Source organism: Solanum lycopersicum, chromosome 1, assembly GCF_036512215.1.
Source record: "Solanum lycopersicum chromosome 1, SLM_r2.1".
Lineage (NCBI taxonomy): Eukaryota > Viridiplantae > Streptophyta > Magnoliopsida > Solanales > Solanaceae > Solanum > Solanum lycopersicum.
Window position 1 is genome coordinate 28,846,263 of NC_090800.1, and position 19,835 is coordinate 28,866,097.

The following is a 19,835-nucleotide window of genomic DNA, read 5'->3' on the forward strand; positions in this document are numbered from 1 at the left end:
ACTTCTTCAGTATACCTTTACTTCTCCTTCAACCCACCATTGCCAATGTCTCACACCTGCTCACTAAGTTATTTGTGTTATTATTACAATTACTTTTATTTATAAAGTTAATAAACAGAAACAGAAATAGAAATAAGATGAAGCAGAAAATAATATAGAATACAAGAATTAATGTAGAATACAAGAATTAATTCGAGTCCACAGAAACTAGTGTGTGTTCTTAAGAAATTTAATCCGCTCACTGTACCCAAGGTTATGGATTAATTTCTCCCAAGATAAAACAGATTAAACCTGTTAAAGAAGTAGTGATACCTCAAACTTCTTTAACTTCAACGAACTTAAGAACAACAACAAGTCACATAGACTCAGTCGATCGACACTTTGATTTTATTTGAGAGAAAAATAAATGCAGAGAAAGAAAAATTTTCAGCGATTAAAAAATCAAAAATTGTCTTCCTTTTATAGCCATTTTCAGCAAGGAACATGTCTGTTCAGACCCATTTTATCCAGAAAGTTGTGTCTTTTGGAAAAAATAATAACTTTTTTGAAAAATTGTGTCTGTTAGGAAAATAAATACTTTTTGAAAAGTAACGACTTTTCAGAAAAGTAACAACTTTTCGGAATGTTACTGTTACCCGCAAATTTATAAGAGATAATATTAATAGGATTTATTTGATTTAGCAAAAATTGATTAAATAAATTTTGTCGAAAAAATTTATCAGTCAATCACATCATTTGTAAAATCCAAATCCAAATCCAAAGAAATGACTTTTCATTTGCACTTTGCAAATGACTTTTCATTTTCTCTCCAAAGTAGTTCCCTAACTTTTGATATTCTCTCTTTTCTTTTCCCATTCACACTTGCTAAAACCCAACAATCCCCCACATGAATGGAGAAAGCTTTTGTTAAATCATATGCATGAAAAAACATGTGTGTCTTGTAGGTAAAGGTTAATCACATCTGGATAAGTATGTTTCCCTTTAAACTTTCCGTAGTGAACATATATCGGATATACTCGGTCAATCGGTAGATTTGATATCTTTGAACCGTCGAGCTTTGGTGTATACCTAGGCAACATATGTCACACAATCAACCCTTTAACTGTTCTTAGTTCTCATTGTTTTGTTTGTTGCAGCCATGAACACATTGGATAGTAAGTTCTTAAAGAACTGGCCTTACCGGATTCTCCTTGAAGCGGCTTACACTTCACACTTACATAGGTGATTTCTAAATGTTTTATCCCATAGATACACCATTTGATATTCCCTATATCAAACTTAGAAACCATTAAAAAGTCCTTATGTCTTTATCCTGGTTACTAAACATTGTCTCATCATGAGAATGGACCATAAAATAATAATAATATTTTTTCCTTGACAATGTTGAACCGTCATCAATAACTTTGTTTTGTCTCCTTGAACCTAGATCTTGGGATCTCCAGTCTTCTAGGTAGAGTTACCGCCACGATGACTTGTTCTCGGCCATAGTCCCATTTCCGTCGATGATTTCTCAACTCCCTCTCTATTTAGGCCTTTTGTAAGTGGATCAGACACATTATCTTTTGACTTCACATAGTCAATTGTGATAATTCCACTAGAGAGTAGTTGTCTCAAAGAGTTATGTCTTCGTCTTATGTGACGAGACTTGCCGTTATACATAATGCTTCCGGCCCTTCCTATTGCAGCTTGACTATCACAATGTATGCATATAGGGGCCATTGGTTTGGGACAAAATGGAATATCTTCTAAGAAATTCTGGAGCCATTCAGCTTCTTCACCTGCCTTGTCTAAAGCAATGAATTCAGACTTCATTGTAGAGCGAGCTATACATGTTTGTTTGGATAATTTCCATGATATTGCTCCTCCACCAATAGTAAAAATGTATCCACTTGTGGATTTTGTTTCAGTTGACCCAGTAGTCCAATTTGCATCACTATATCCTTCAAGAACGGCTGGATATCTTTTGTAATGTAAAGCATAGTTTTGAGTGTCATCTAAGTATCCCAAAACTCTCTTCATTTCCAACCGATGATTATGATTAGGATTACTTGTGTATCGACTCAGTTTACTGATAGCGCAAGCTATATCTTGTCGTGTACAATTCATGACATACATTAAGCTTCCCAATACGCTAGCACAGTCCAATTGAGACTGACTTTCGCCTTTATTCTTTGAGAGATGACGATTTACATCAATTGGAGTCTTTGCCCTTTTAAAATTCAAAAATTTGAAATTTTCAAGTATCTTTTGAATATAATGAGTTTGAGACAATGCTAGACCGTTAGGAGTTTTAAGAATTTTAATTCCTAATATCACATCAGCAACTCCTAAATCTTTCATATCAAACTTACTAGAAAGCATACGCTTTGTAGCTTTTATATTAGCAAAGTCTTTGCTCATTATAAGCATATCATCTACATATACGCATAAAATAACTTCCTGATTTGGAGTATCTTTAATGTAAACACATTTATCACATTCATTGATCTTAAATCCATTTGACAACATTGTTTGATCAAACTTTGCATGCCATTGTTTTGTTGCTTTTTTTAGCCCATAAAGTGACTTAATAAGTTTGCACACTTTCTTTTCTTTACCAGGAACTACAAAACCCTCAGGCTGTTCTATGTAAATTTCCTCTTCAAGCTCTCCATTTTAGGAGGTTGTTTTTACATCCATTTGATGAATTTCAAGACCGTATACTGTAGCTAGTGCAATTAACATCCGAATTGATGTAATCCTAGTCACTGGTGAGTATGTGTCAAAATAATCAAGACCTTCTTTTTGTCTAAAACCTTTGACTTGCTTTATATTTGTCAATAGTTCCATCGTCTTTCATCTTCCTTTTAAAAATCCATTTTGAAACCAAGGGTTTGTTCCCTGGAGGAAGATCAACCAACTCCCAAGTATGATTGGTTAAGATTGATTCAATTTCACTATTAACAGCCTCCTTCCATGAGGTTGAGTTGCTAGACAACATTGCTTCCTTTAATGTTTGAGGCTCACTTTCAAGAAGAAATGTTACAAAATCTGATCCAAATGAAGTAGATGTCTTTTGACGTTTATTGCGTCTTGGACTTTCTTCATTTTGTTCATTCTCTTTTGGTTCTTCTCTAAGTTGTTTAGATCCCCCACTACATGACTCAAGTCTAGTTTTATACGGATAGATATGTTCAAAAAATTCAGCACTATCTCATTCCATTACCGTATTATCATAAATATCCGGATGTTCAGACTTATGAACCAAAAATCGACATGCCTTAATATTTGTCGCATATCCAATGAATACACAATCCACAGTCTTAGGTCCTATTTTTACCCTCTTAGGTATAGGAACTTTGACTTTGGATAGACAACCCCACACTTTGAAATATTTCAAATTGGGTTTTCTACCTTTCCATTTCTCATATGGAATTACATTTGTCTATGAGTGAGACACTCTATTAAGTATCTGATTTGCTGTAAGGATAGCTTCCCCCCACAAGTTCTGTGGTAAACCTGAACTTATAAGTAATGCATTCATCATTTCTTTTAAAGTTTGATTTTTTCTTTCTGCAATTCCATTTGACTGAGGAGTGTAGGGAGCAGTAGTTTGATAGATTATTCCATTTTCTAAACATATTTCTGCAAATGGAGATTCATATTCTCCACCTCTATCACTTCTGATCATTTTGATCTTTTTATCTAACTGATTTTCAACTTCAGCTTTATATTGCCTAAATGCATCTATTGCTTCATCCTTACTATTTAGCAAATAGACATACCAATATCTAGTGCAATCGTCAATAAATGTTATGAAATATTTTTTCCCACCACGTCGACTCCAGAAAACTTTGCAGGTTTCTCAGCCGGTGCTAAGGAAGCATTTGAACGATTATGTGCAACCGTTGTTGTTGCAACACTTACTGTTCCAGCATTTGTTTGACTTGAATTAGTCAATTTTTTTTTGTCACAAATGGCAGATAAATTAAGTATTTAAAATACTAACAGTAAAGAACAAATCTTTACACAAACTATTTCTGATTTAACGATAAAGTTTTTATGTTCTTTTAATCATTAATCGAATAATTTTAAAAATTCAAGTAGAGTAGAAAATCATAAATGTTTTAATCTCCAGAAACATCAAATACAGAAACTGTCTAAATTTCTTAAGATAGTTATTCTTACAATAACTTGTATTTATAAAGTTAATAAACAAAAATAAGATGAAGCAGAAAATAATATAGAATACAAGATTTAATCCGAGTCCACAGAAACTACTGTGTGTCCTTAAGAAATTTAATCCCCTCACTGTACCAAAGGTTGTGGATTAATTTCTCACAAGATAAAACGGATTAAACCTGTTAAAGAAATAGCAGTACCTCAAACTTCTTTAACTCAACGAACTGAAGAACAGCAACAAGTCACACAGACTCAGTCGATCGACACTTTGATTTTATTTGAGAGAAAACTAAATGCAGAGAAAGAAAAATTTTCAGCGATTAAAAAATCAAAAATTGACTTCCTTTTATAGCCATTTTCAGCAAGGAACATGTCTGTTCAGTGAAATCTATTCAGACCCATTTTATCCAGAAAGTTGTGTCTTTTGGAAAAAATAACAACTTTTTTGAAAAATTGTGTCTGTTAGGAAGATAACTACTTTTTGGAAAGTAACGACTTTTCAGAAAAGTAACAACTTTTCGGAATGTTACTGTTACCCGCAAATTTATAAGAGATAATATTACAAGAATTTATTTGATTTAACAAAAATTGATTAAACAAATTTTGTCCAAGAAATTTATCAATCAATCAGATCATTTGCCAAATCCAAATCCAAATCCAAAGAAATGACTTTTCATTTGAACTTTGCAAATGACTTTTCATTTGCACTTTGCAAATAACTTTTCATTTTCTCTCCAAAGTAGTTCCCTCACTTTTGATATTCTCTCTTTTCTTTTCCCATTCACACTTGCTAAAACCCAACATTGTAAGTCTTCCAATCAGTTTTCTGAACTATCTCAGTCTTACCTTCCTCATGTTGTCCACCATGGGAGTCACTCGCACTGATATATTTATTCCTAATCATATCTTTCTTGCTAAGCCCAGACATCCATCTCAGCATCCTCATTTCCACAATTTTCATCTTCTAAACATGAGAATTCTTAACTAGTCAACAGTCTGCCCCTTACAACACAATTAGTCTAATCATCATTACGTAGAACTCAGTTCAAGCTTTAGTGACACCTTTTTAATTTATCACAAAAGACTTCTTATACAAGCCTGCATTTCATCCATCCCACACAAAAATGATGTGTTACATCATCATCAATTTCCCCATTTCATTTGATTATAAATCCAAGATACTTGAAACTTCTTCTAAGATACTTGAAACTTCTTTTATTCGGGATGACCTAAGAATTGAGACTTAGTTATTCTCCAAGTAAACAAGTTTCTTAAAAATGAGGAAAATAATTCCCTTGATGAAAATACGGTAAACAAGTTACATTTCCCCCCAGCTCCACTCCCATCTTCATAGTGTTTGAAAGTCTGAATAAGTTATATACAAATGCTTTTGAGACAATATTTTCTACTTACTCACCAAACATAAAAAAAATATTTTTTTAAAAAAGAGAGAGAATCTAACTTATATACCAAGAAAAATTTTCCAAAAAATCATTCACATTTTCCTTCATACCAAACACACCTAAAGTGCAATTTACAACAATTCCTACATATCTACGCTAATTTCTGAATTGGTGGTTCATTTCACATTCATAAAAAGTAAAACTTCAAAAAAAATCTCATTTTTTCTACCTTGTAAGAATGAATAACTTTATACATCAACAACAACACAATAAAAACCCAAAAGAAAACACGTAAACAATCAAATAATTATCTTGAACACATACCCTTTTTCTTTAACCCATTCAAAACCAAATCATGGAGGTTTTTCAATGATTGATGTACTTATACCATGTTCTTCTGAACTCAATTTCTTCTATTTTGGTGCATCCCCATCACCTATTTCAATGAAAAATCACCACCCCAATTAACAACATAAAGCTTAAATAAAACCCATAAAAATTGAAACTTTATCATCAAAATTTTACTTTCTATCTGAAGCAATATAAGATCGATCCTTTAACACATTTATTGGCTCCACAGCAACAACAACGATACAGCTGCTCTTCGGACATTCATGGGTGACTCGACATTGTTAAAAGAAGACATGTGCCTTAGGGCCCCGAAATTGAGAGGCCTTATTATTTATAATAATTGGGTATAAGTTATTACTTTTTAATAAATATTGAAAACTATTTGTAGAAAAAGTAAAGATTTCATGAAAAATGAAGGAATTATTAGAAGAAATTTAACATATTTGGAGTACTATATCTAATGAAAAATAATTTATACGAACACTTAAAGAAATAATTTATATAAAGATATTAAGAATTAAATTTAAGGCCCTATTTAATTTTTGCTTTAGGCCACTAATACGCTTGAGCCGCTCCTGCAGACATTGCTAAGCCAGAAGATAAAAGGGCTATGAATATTGAGTTGGGTTCATAGAGTGTTTCTATGGATTGTGAAGCTCGTAGCAAAATCTATATCAATTGAACTCTAACAAATCAAACAAATAATCAATATACTTCATAGAGTGCTTCCCTCGAATGTGTTGGTTTGTAGAAAAATATAAATTAGTTGGACTCTAATGTAAATATTAAATACACTAGATAAATACAAGCAAATAATTTATTGAGTGACTCCCTTAAATAAATAAATAAAAACAAAACTTTATGACATACACGTAGTTCATTAGTTGGCACTATTTCTCATTTGTACTGTACATATATAAGGTGGTGGCCTTATTAGACACCTAAAAACACTATTGAATGCCTCAGTAATAACAACAACGACAAAAATAAACTTTTTATGATTAAAATAAAGTTGTATTAATCATAATTAATAATATTATTATATTTTAAAAGGTGTCTAATAATTTTTGCAAAACATATTCAAACTATGACACAACTTTATTCTATTATGGTACTATGTCGCATTACCTCGTCTATTGCTGCACAATATTGTTGACAACTTAGATGACGAAAGAGTTTCCTCCATGTACACTTATATATTGTTATATGTTATCTTTAATTTACATCCGCATCAGAGATGAAAGAATATATTTACATACACAACACATAATGGATATATATATATATATACACACACACCAAGATATACAAGTATGCATTTTATTATATGTTATGTGATATATATGTTTGATATATGTTGTGTTTATAAATATATATTTTTGTATGTCATGCTTATGTAAATTATAATTTGACAATATAAGTGTATACGGCGAAAACTCTTCAGTCATCTAAGTTTTCAGCAAAATTGCCTAAAAGGAAATGACCAGGTGATGCAACATACTACCACAACAGATATAAAAATGTGATATAGTTTGAATATGCTTTGAAAAAACTATTGACAGGTTTTAAAAATATAATAACATTATTAATTTTGATAAACAATTTTCCTTCCGTTTAGTCATAGAAAAGTTCACTTTTTGTTGTTGTTGTTGTGTTTATTATTGTTATTTGCAATTATTCAGGGTACATAATTTCTTAATTCTACATCTTACATTGACTTGTATTATGTCAATCCCATTTTACTTTTTAAAATTAACAAGTAAAAATTTAATTGTAGAATTTATTAATTATACAACATGAATAGTTTGTTGCTCTTTGTTTGTTAAGTTGACAACTCTATTGCCCCTTTCTAGATTTGCATGTTTTTCAGATTTCTTGTTGTTATTGAAATTCTTTTTCTATTTAAACTTTTATACTTCAATTATACAGAACATATACAGTGAAAAGCTAAAAGCAAGACCAATCAATAAATTATTTAAAATAATAATTTATGATCATACAAAGTAAGGCTTTTCCTCAAGATTAATGAATTTGAAGTTGAAAAATTACGACAACATGATTGACCAATGCTAGAAAAGAAAAAACAAAATGCTTCAATATATTTCATTAGATAAATTATAATAGGAAAATAAATTTATTTCTCTGCTATGAATGATAAATTCACAAATGTCTATATAATTTTTAATTCACAGTTGTCTATAACATCTAGACTGTCAGAATGAATTCAGATAGTTTCAAAAGGGTTAATGAAATTTCCTTTTGAACCATCAGATACACCATCAATTTAATAATTATTGACCATTTGACCTAATCTTTTTATAAATTTAATCAATTTTCTCTTCTATATCATTTGAACAATCAAATTCACTTGAACATCTAAAGAGGATATTAATTAAGGCAATGATAATATTTTTTGTTCCAAGACCACTTTTAAAATATTTATTTTTTTAGACATGGGAGACTCTACATCAACTCCCTATAAATTTGTGTAAATATATAATAAAAATGTATATTAATTATATCGTTATTTTCAATTTATGCAAATCATACTCCTTTAATATCAAGAAATTTTAGTATTTGATGTCTCAACATTTTATAGGTCGCATAAATACTTTAATATGTAAAAAAAGATTATTGAAGATGATAAAAATTATGTTTTGTATTTTTTATAAGTGACAGATCATTGTGGTGCAAGCAAAGTGACACTTTACATTAGGTATGTGAACAATAATAACTCCTTCACACAGAAAATCATATTGCAACACACAATACTGAGTAATCCAATATCAAACTAAGCAAAGATTAAGTGAAATGTCGAAGCAAGCAATATATTGATTATACTAGTATAAAATATTAACATTGTTAGGAATTATCTGAAAGTTATGATAAAAGAATATGTCAAAAAATATTCATATAAACAACAATTACATTTCAATTTCAATCTAGTTAGGGTCAATTCTCTTTGTATTTTGTATCATGGTGAGGAAGAATGAATATGTAGGTAATATGTATAAGTTATACTTTCAACTTTTCACCACTATCTTAACCTAATAATTGATTTGAAAGATATAAAGAAATTCAGAGATTGGAGGTCACCTAAATTCACTTAATATCTACAAAAAATAATATTTTGCATGGAACATAATGAAAAGACAATTCAAATATTGTGTTCACTAAAGGGAGGTTCCTTTTGCATAAAAAATATAAGTTTTTTTTAGCATAAAACAGAAATTGTTACCTGGTCATTAATAAATGAGTTGAGAACCAAGAAGTAGCAAATACAATTTTTGGCATAGAGCTAGATTATTTCTCTTGTTTATTCCTTGAAGGATAGTGTTACCTAGTACCTTTGTTGGAGAGATGATGTGATTTTCAATGTAAGAAAGATAAATTGAACCACAATCAAGAAAAAAAATGTATGATGTAGAAATATAAAGAAAAACTGCGAGATACATATTAATGTGATTCTAGATGCAAGAACAATAAAGTGAACTACGATCAAGCAATTGAGATATATGACTAAAAAATAAAAAGAAAGATGGAGAGATTTAGAAGAAAAAATAAATGATATAGCACATAAAAGATATTCAATATTTATTAGAAAAGACTGTAAGGGTGAACAAAAATCAAACTTATATAAGGGAAGATTTACCCAAGATATTAAAAAGATTCAATTGAACAAGTTTGAGGGTTTTCCCAAACTCACAAAGCAGCCTAAACTTCAAATGTTCATTCCAAAACTAACCCCTAAAATATATCCTAGAACTACTATTTATAATAGTAGATAAACTAACCCAAACTAGTTACAATAATACTCTTACTTACATTTCCAATTTAGCCTATTATAAATTCTTCACGCTTCATTCATTAATCTTCTAAGGTAATCAAAATACTCCAAATCTATTTGGTGGTCTTCATATCCATGATTATTAATTCATATCCCATTTGAGATTTATGGGTACCACTACATAAATATAATTTAATCTTAGATCACTAAACATATATATTAGAGAGCTATTAATAAGTGATGACTACCTCTACATTTTGGAATAGAGTAATAAATATCATTCAGGTAAGAAATTGAAGAGTTTCCTTTGATTCTCTTCATAAAGGACTTTTCTTTTTAGCCCAGTTTTAAACTCCAAAGAAAATTCAAAATATAGAATAAATTTTGTCCAACAAAAAGAACTCTTTCACTTGGAGAAACAATAGAGTTAATTAGAATAGCGATGAAGAAAAAGAAGGAAGTATATCTGAGTTACATTACCTTGATTGTGTGACACATCTTTAGTGAGAAAAAGGGAGAAGGACTGTTGATATCGGGAGCCGGTACAACCCACAAGTGAAGGAGTTATGAGTAACATCCTGTCGAGAGTAAGGAGTCAACATTGTGAGAAGACATATTTAAATATTTCTCGTAGGTTTAATGAAAATGGGCTTTGACCTAATAAAATTAGAAATAAGTTGTGTTGATTATATTATTTTTTGGTTGGGCCAGAACTTTATTTTCATTTTTGGTTAGTTAATAAAATGACGCATACTACCAAAAAAGTTTTTTGGGGGTAATATAGGAAGTACTGAATTTTGCTAAATAAATGTCAATAAGATAATATTTTTCAAAACAGTTAAAGTATGAAATTGCCAAGATTTTTGTGGGTTCCTCATATAGAACGTACTTACCCTCTTTCACCTCTACTTACATTTGAATTGTATAGGAATATAATCAATAAGAATTTCATTTATTATAGATATTAATTGTTTGGGACATGAAAATTTGTCGGAACAAAAAATCTTATAGCAATAACATCCATTAACCACCATTAAATTCTATTGTAGAAAAATTAGAATGAATGTCATGAAATTTATGAAAAGTCATACCAGTATATATATATATATATATATATATATATATATATATATATATATATATATATATGTCACGACCCAAATTTTGTAAGTCGTGATGGCACCTATGTTTCCAACCAATAGGTAAGTCAACCCAACATATTAACCCAACTAAACCAACAAATGAGTAAAAAAGACCAACGCTTAGCAAGAATCTCCAACATTGAGTTCCTTATAAGTACGAAATGCGGAAGATAAAATATATCACCCCAAGAATTGGTGTCTTAAGTACAAGAGCTTCTAAAATTCAACGCAAGTCTGAAACTAAATGACAAATCTAACATAAGGGATATTCTGTTTGAATACTAATAACAGAATAAATAAAAGATAGAGGGAGGTATGGGCCACGGAACAGCCAAGCAGCTCACCACAATTCCAAGAACTTCAAGCCGGACTCAATTTGCTCCACGAGATGTACTCCTACTCGGAATCAAGTCTTCACCACAAAGAGTGCAACAAAGTAGTATGAGTACGAAACCACGTGTACCCAGTATGTCTCATTGACCGACAATGAAGAAGTAGTGACGGGAGTTATATAAGAAAATAAATTCTTAGATCGTACAAGTATAAATATATATTACACTTACTATTTAAGTTTCATCAATAAAGGAAATAAACATTTAATATTTTCCAAACACCAAACGAAACATATAGTCATCAACAATGAATGATGGGATGAATTGCAATGCAATATGATGCCATGTAATGATATGTCTCAGAATACCCAGTACTCACTCAACCGTATATACATCACACTCCTCGGAAATACATCGAGAGTTCTTGACCCATGGGGGACTCGCGAGGTCCATATACCGACACGGACGATCTCCACGTGTCTGTGTGGACGATCTCAATGCACTATCATAATATCAAATAATTTTCGCACGGACGGTCTCCACGTGCCAAAATTACAATCTTAACATCTCACCATCCCCAGCACGGACGATCTCGACGTGCCCAACATATACTAAGTCTCATGTCTATGTTTGTGCACAATATTGTTTCAATAGAGGGAATGATGATGCATCTCAATCAATCAATATGAATATAATACATAACCACCTCAATTATCTCAACTATACAGGTGAAATAAATAAAACACAATCACACGAGGAATTCAAGTCAGTAATATATCAGCTAATGCCCATATGCTTTGGCATTCTCAAATTTCAGTCCACATTCTATAATAGTACTTTTCCTTTTTATAACACCGGTACTCATACCAATGCCCGTCACACCATTGATACGACACCACCATCTTTCACTCTTACCCCTTGTATGTTTTCATTTTTTAAATCCTTAATTTGGAAAACGTCCTTCAAAAAGTCTAAAAAGTCTTAACATACCTCAAGTGCCGAATTCGTGTCACGAATCTTTAAGATAGTTCCTTCCCTTTTTGCAAAGTTCCGGAATGTTCATGATCTATCAATGATGCAATGTAAGTAAGTAAGCGAGTTTGTAGACATTCAAATTCTTATGTGCCTATCATAGACCCTAAAACTCACTAATATTTCTAACTAAACTTCAAATCTTGATATAGTTTCAATGCCAAAATTATCATACTTGTCAAATTTCAAGTCTAGAATTAAGCCTCAACTCGTCTAAATATCATGAATTTAATGATATTATCAAGATGATACCACCAACATTGATTAGCTGTACCCATATATATATTAAACTTCAAGGAGTAAATTATATGAAAAATTCGAAACAAAATAAAGTGACCAGGGAACTACAAAAATTCCCACTTATGTGCAGACGTATATGATCGCCAATGATCTTTTTTTTTCCTTTTTTTTATTTTTTTCTTTTCATTATTTGTTCATAAGTGATTATGCCTAATCATTATTCAATGATTAAGCTTGGTTTAATTTATATAAATAATTCCCTCCTTCTATTATAGTTCATGAACGTGATCACCTTTCAAGCTTCTGTGAAAACTAACAATTTCACGTCCTTAAATGCTTATCCCCAGAATCTTGATCAATATAATTAATTACTTACTCCATTAATCTTCTTCCCCTATAATCTAATAATACTCAATACAATACCACACGACAGGATACCATATTCATACATTATACTTTCTAATCCAATAACTAATAATTTAATTGGTAATTTTTGAGACAAAAATAATATCTAACTCGAACCACTGATTTCGAAATCAGAAGCATCGCATGAGTATTAAAACGGTAAAATTTTCCCTTTACTTCACTTTTCATCCATTCTATTTATTCATTCCTAATAACAAACTAAAAATTTATTTACATCCTAGGGACCACATCGAACAACAACAATCCAGAATTGACTTATCCATTAATTTGTTTCAACCCAAAAACACTTCCAGCAATTCCTACTATCATTAAGATCATCCAATCATATACAAATTTCAAAATATAATTAAGCTCTTAATTGCACTATCCATTCAGTATATAGTTTGCCCATTACCCAATTAATTTCCACGTAAAATACCACCAAACTGAAAACTTCCCCCAACTTCCCTTTTTGATTTTTACGTTCCCACACACATTATTTCAACACCCATTATCTTAAATCCCATTACAAAGAACTAACATTGAAAACCTTTACCTGAGTGAAGTCTTCCCGTCTGTAGATTGATTATCGCCGCTTGGGTAGTTTCTAACCCCCACCCCTTTTACTTTCTAAACAAGAGTATGTTAACTGTGAAGCCCCACTAATCTATTATCTAATTATTTATTTAATAAAAGCTTCATCAATTGGGTACTCATAGTTATCTAATTGTTTAAAAATACCCCTTTAAATTTTCAAAAGGAGTCAAACTAGTCCTAATTCTCAAAACGACCTAGCGGGTCGTTACATCACCTACCACTTAAACAAATGTTCGTCCTCGAACGCAAAAAGAAAAGAGCTAACCTGGATGCTCAAAAAGATGAGGATATTTACTCCTCATTTCTACCTCTGTCTCCCATGTAGCCTCCTCCACTGGATGATGCTTCCACTGAACCTTTACTGAAGCAATCTCTTTGGACCTTAGCTTTCGAATTTGCCTATCCAATATGGTGATCGGCTTTTCCTCAAAAGTCAAATTCTGATCAAGTAACACTGAATCCCATTGAAACACATGATCACCACCCTGATGATACTTCTTAAGCATTGAAATATGAAATACAGAATGGACACCTGACAACCCAGGTGGCAAAGCCAACTGATATGCCACCTCACCAATACGCTCCACAACCTCGAAATGACCAATGTACCTTGGACTCAACTTTCCCTTCTTTCCAAATCTCATCACACCCTTCATGGGTGAAACCTTAAGTAAAACCCTCTCTCCAACCATAAACTCCAAATCACGAACCTTCCTATCTGTGTAAGTCTTTTGCCTTCTTTGAGCCATGGGAAGTCTATCTTGGATCAACTTGACCTTCTCCAAAGAATCCCTCAACAAATCTGTACCCCATGGTCTAACCTCAAATGCATCAAACCAACCAATTGGAGATCGACATCTCCTACAATACAGAGCCTCAAATAGTGCCATCCCGATGATCGAATGATAACTATTAGTGTAAGCAAATTCCATTAATGGCAAGAACTTATCCCAGTGACCACCAAAGTCAATCACACATGCTCGCAACATATCTTCAAGAACCTGAATAGTCCACTCAGACTAACCATCAGTCTAAGGGTGAAAGTCTGTACTAAGATCCACCCGAGTTCCCAACATTTTCTATATAGACTGCAAGAAATGAGATGTAAATTGAGTGCCACGATATGAAATAATAGAAATAGGAACTCCATGCAAATGAACTATCTCCCGAATAGAGATTTTGGCTAACTTCTCTTAATTATAGGTCGTCTGAACTGCTACAAAGTGTGCAGACTTAGTCAGTCGATCCACAATGACCCATATAGCATCAAACTTACCCAAAGTACATGGCAATCCTACAACAAAATCCATAGCAATACGCTCCCACTTCCACTCAGGTATAGGCATCCTCTGTGTCACACCTCTAGGCTTTTGTTGTTCATACTTCAATTGCTGACAATTCAGACACTGGGATACAAAATCTACTATGTCCCTCTTCATACGACACCACCAATAATGTTGCTTCAAGTCACGATACATCTTAGTAGTCCCCGGATGAATAGAGTACCTCGAACTATGAGCCTCCTCCATGATCAATCTAGTCAAAGCACCTGTACGAGGAACACATATTCGACCCTTAATCCTCAAAAATCCCTCACTATCAAGGATTGCAGCCTTGGCTTCTCCTTTTAAAACCTTGTCCCTAATCTAACATAAATCACCATCATCAAACTGTTGAGCTCGAATCTGCTCCAACAAGGATGACCTAGCCTCCATATAAGCCAATACCTTACCAGATTCTGAAATATCAAGCATCACAAAGCTATTGGCTAGGGATTGGACATCCCTAGCTAGGGGACGCTCACCAACCTGTAACATGGCTAGGCTACCTATACTTACCGCCTTCCCACTCAAGGCATCAGCTACAACATTTGCTTTGCCTGGGTGATAAAGGATAGTCATATCGTAGTCTTTGAGCAACTCCAACCATCTCCTCTGCTTCAAATTTAGATCCCTCTGATTGAATATATACTGGAGACTACGATGATCCGTGTACACCTCACAATGCACACCATAAAGATAATGCCTCCAAATCTTTGATGCAAACACCACAGTCGCCAACTCTAAATCATGAATAGGGTAGTTCTTCTCATGAACCTTTAACTGCCTCGAAGCATAAGCTATCACCCTTCCCTTCTGCATCAGTACACAACCAAGACCAACCCGAGAAGCATTACAATATATAACACAACCCTCTCCCTCCACAGGTAGGGTCAAAATCGGAGCAGTGGTCAATAAAGTCTTGAGCTTTTGGAAACTAACCTCACATTCGTCAGACCATTGAAAAGTCACCTCCTTCTGTATCAGTCTAGTTAATGGAGATGCAATGGATGAGAAACCTTCAACAAACCGTCGATAATAACCTGCAAAGCCCAAGAAACTCCGAATCTCAGTAACTGAAGTAGGTCTGGCCCAATCTCTAACCGCCTCAATCTTCTTAGGATCATGATACCCTCCTTGGACACTACATGTCCCAAGAATGCCACCGAACTATGCAAAAACTCACACATTGAAAACTTTGCATAAAGCTTCTTCTCATTTAGAATCCCAAGAACAATCTTCAAATGATGCTCATGTTCCTCCTTAATGTGTGAGTATATCAATATATCATCTATGAAGACAATAACAAAGGAATCTAAATACGGTCTAAACACTCCATTCATCAAGTCCATAAAAGCTGCTGGGGCATTAGTTAGTCCGAAAGACATCACCAAAAACTCGTAATGACCATAACGCGTTCGAAAAGCCGTCTTAGGGATATCCTCCGCCCTAACCTTTAGCAGATGAAAGCCAGATCTCAAGTCAATTTTGGAGAAAACTGAAGCACCCTGTAACTGATAAAATAAATCATCAATACGAGGTATCGGATACTTATTTCTGTTGGTTACCTTGTTCAACTGCCGATAGTCAATACACATACGCATAGATCCATCTTTCTTCTTCACAAATAACACTTGAGCACCCCAAGGAGATACACTTGGTCTAATAAAACCTTTGCTCAACAAATCCTGTAACTGCTCCTTCAATTCTTTCAATTCAGCCGGTGCCATATGATAAGGAGGAATGGAAATAAGCCGAGTGACTGGCTCCACATCAATACAAAAATCAATATCACGATCTGGTGGAAGACCTGGAAAATCGGTCAGAAATACTTCTGAAAATTCACTCACTACTGGAATAGACTGAAGCATAGGTGTCTCAATACTAGTATCTCGAATGTGGTCCAAGTACGCCAAACATCCTCTCTGTACCAACTGACGAGCCTTTAGGAATGATATCACACCCTTACAAGGATGACTAAGAGTACCTCTCCATTCTACTATAGGAATTCCAAGCATAGCTAAAGTGATTGTCTTGGCATGACAATTTAATATTGCGTGGTAAGAAGATAACAATTCCATACCAAGAATCACATCAAAATCTATCATATCAAAGACCTTTAAATCTGCATGAGTGTCATACCCCATCAAAGTAATAGTACATAAATGATAAACTTGATCTACAACTACAGAATCCCCGACAGGAGTAGAAACACGTATCGGCAAATAAAGAGACTCACACAATATATCCAGACTAGGAGTAAAATATGTGGACACATAAGAATAAGTAGAGTCTGGATCAAATAATACAGTAGCTGGTCGATGACAAATCAGAATAATACCTGTGATAACAGCATCTGAGGCTTCAGTCTCTAGCCTAATGGGAAAAGCATAACAGTGAGAACGACCTCCATCAGATTGTGAACCTCCACGACCACCACCTCGACCAGAAGGAGAACCACCTCTACCTAAATGAGAACAACCTCTGCCATTCTGTGCACCACCCCTAGCTGGAGGTTGTGCAGCCCTGGAAGTCAAAGCCTGAGAACCCTGATGTGAGCCACCACGTCTGGTCCTAGGGCAGTCTCTCAGAAAGTGTCCCATATCACCACAATCAAAGCAACCCCTACGAGACGCAGGCTGATGAGAGGAACCTGAATGACCAGAATGCCCTCCACGGACTACAGGTCTAGAAGATGAACCCTGCGAAATATGTACCAAGCTCGAAGAGTTATGCCCAGCGTAACCAACCTCAGACGCTAGTATAGCAGCATGAATAGGTCTGCTGGACTGAGGGTGATAACCTCTGCCCAAGTAACCACGACTCCTAGGCGGAGCACCACCATAATCACTCGAATAACGAGTCCTCTTGCCCTCTCGCTGCTCAAATCCCTCACGTCGAATCATCTCCAACTCCTTAGCAGCATCTACCACTTTCTGGAATGGAACACCAGAAGAAGCAACCTGAGAAACTCCTAGACGAATTGGAATAATCAGCCCCTTAACAAACCTCCTCACTCTCTCAGCCTCTGTGGGAAGTATCATCGAGGCATGTCTAGCCAAGGTATGAAATTTACCCTCATACTCTGCAACTGACATACCATTTTGCTGCAAACCCTCAAACTCGGCCCTCTTGCGCTCTCTCTCACTGTGTGGAACAAATTTGGATAGAAATACCTGAGTAAACTCAGTCCAGGATAGTGGATGAGATCCAGCTGGCCTACTAATAATAAAATCCCTCCACCACTGTTTAGCAGAGCCAGTAATCTGAAACGCTGTGTAGTCAACTCCATGAGACTCCACTAATCCAAGATTATGCAACCTCTCATGACAACTAACTATAAACTCATATGCATCCTCAGCTAAGTCACCAGTATAAGTAGGAGGATTGATTAGTCTGAACCTCCCAAACATCTTTTGCTCATCAATAGTCATAGAAGGCATGTTCACCAAATGTGATGTCATATCTGGAAACTCTATGGTATCCAAACGAGGAGCTACAGCGGCAGCTGGCTGAGTCTTGGGAGTCTGAGAATCTGTAGCAACTATCAGATCTGGAGTTTGACCTCTAACACGGGTCTGTGAGCCATCAGAAGTGACAGGCAAAGCTCTTGCCTGGACCATCCCCTCTAGGATCCCTAAGATACGAGCCAGGGTATCTTGAAGCATTGGGGGGACAATAGTACTGGTTGGAGCCTGAGCTGGCCCATCCCCCTCGACACGATCTTGCACATCCCCATGAATAACCTCTGCATAAGGAGGTACGGTCCTATCTCGGCCCTGGGTAGCTAGTGGTACTTGAACATCCACAGGTGCTGCAACACGGCCCCTACCCCGACCTCGAGCTGGTCTCCTACCTCTACCTCGGACAGTGTTCCCAGAAGCAGGCGCAGGAATAGGATCCTGACCACCACTTGCCGATGTACGATTCCTCGCCATCTGAGAGAGAATAAGATATCAAGATTAGAATTTCTACAAGGTCAAGTATGCACGATAATGAATAAAAGAACATAATATTTCCTAAATGTCCTATAGCCTCTCGAAGATAGGTATGGACGTCTTCATACCGATCCGCAAGACTCTACTAGACATTGCTCTTGTACTCTTGAGACTGATGAACCTAGGGCTCTGATACCAAATTTGTCACGACCCAAATTTTGTAAGTCGTGATGGCACCTATGTTCCCAACCAATAGGTAAGCCAACCCAACATATTAACCCAACTAAACCAACAAATGAGTAAAAAAGACCAACGCTTAGAAAGAATCTCCAACATTGAGTTCCTTATAAGTACGAAATGCGGAAGATAAAATATATCACCCCAAGAATTGGTTTCTTAAGTACAAGAGCTTCTAAAATTCGACGCAAGTCTGAAACTAAATGACAAATCTAACATAAGGGATATTCTGTTTGAATACTAATAACAGAATAAATAAAAGAAAGAGGGAGGTGTGGGCCACGGAACAGCCAAGCAGCTCACCACAACTCCAAGAACTTCAAGCCGGACTCAATTTGCTCCACGAGATGTACTCCTACCCGGAATCGAATCTGCACCACAAAGAGTGCAACAAGCGTAGTATGAGTACGAAACCACGTGTACCCAGTATGTCTCATTGACCGACAACGAAGAAGTAGTGACGACAGTTATATAAGAAAATAAATTCTTTGATTTTACAAGTATATATATATATTACACTTACTATTTAAGTTTCATCAATAAAGGAAATCAACATTTAATTTTCTCCAAACACCAAACGAAACATATAGTCATCAACAATGAATGATGGGATGAATTGCAATGAAATATAATGCCATATAATGATATGTCTCAGAATACCCAGTACTAACTCAACCGTAAATAATGACACTCCTCGGAAATACATCGAGAGTTCATGACCCATGGGGGACTCGCGAGGTCCATATACCGACACGGACGATCTCCACGTGTCTGTGCAGACGATCTCAACGCACTATCATAATATCAAATAATTTTTGCACGGACGGTCTCCACGTGCCCAAATTACAATCTTAACATCTCACCATCCCCAGCACGGACGATCTCCACGTG

At 34.7% G+C, this 19,835-nt stretch overlaps 1 protein-coding gene across 1 annotated transcript in view; it reads right to left on the reverse strand.

Annotated features, from left to right (window-relative positions):
- Window positions 1-18,707, reverse strand: part of LOC138341804 (uncharacterized) — a 37,964-nt gene extending 19,257 nt beyond the window's left edge. Inside the window, exons 1-10 of the mRNA XM_069293650.1 lie at window positions 18,172-18,707; window positions 17,779-18,090; window positions 17,111-17,595; window positions 16,404-16,579; window positions 16,161-16,283; window positions 15,902-16,031; window positions 15,178-15,812; window positions 14,971-15,096; window positions 14,707-14,841; window positions 13,716-14,451 (exon numbers count right to left, since the gene is read on the reverse strand). Coding sequence (XP_069149751.1) covers window positions 13,716-14,451; window positions 14,707-14,841; window positions 14,971-15,096; window positions 15,178-15,812; window positions 15,902-16,031; window positions 16,161-16,283; window positions 16,404-16,579; window positions 17,111-17,595; window positions 17,779-18,090; window positions 18,172-18,707 — 3,394 coding nt within the window. The remainder of the gene's footprint in view (window positions 1-13,715; window positions 14,452-14,706; window positions 14,842-14,970; window positions 15,097-15,177; window positions 15,813-15,901; window positions 16,032-16,160; window positions 16,284-16,403; window positions 16,580-17,110; window positions 17,596-17,778; window positions 18,091-18,171) is intronic.
- Between the last annotated feature and the right edge of the window lie 1,128 nt (window positions 18,708-19,835).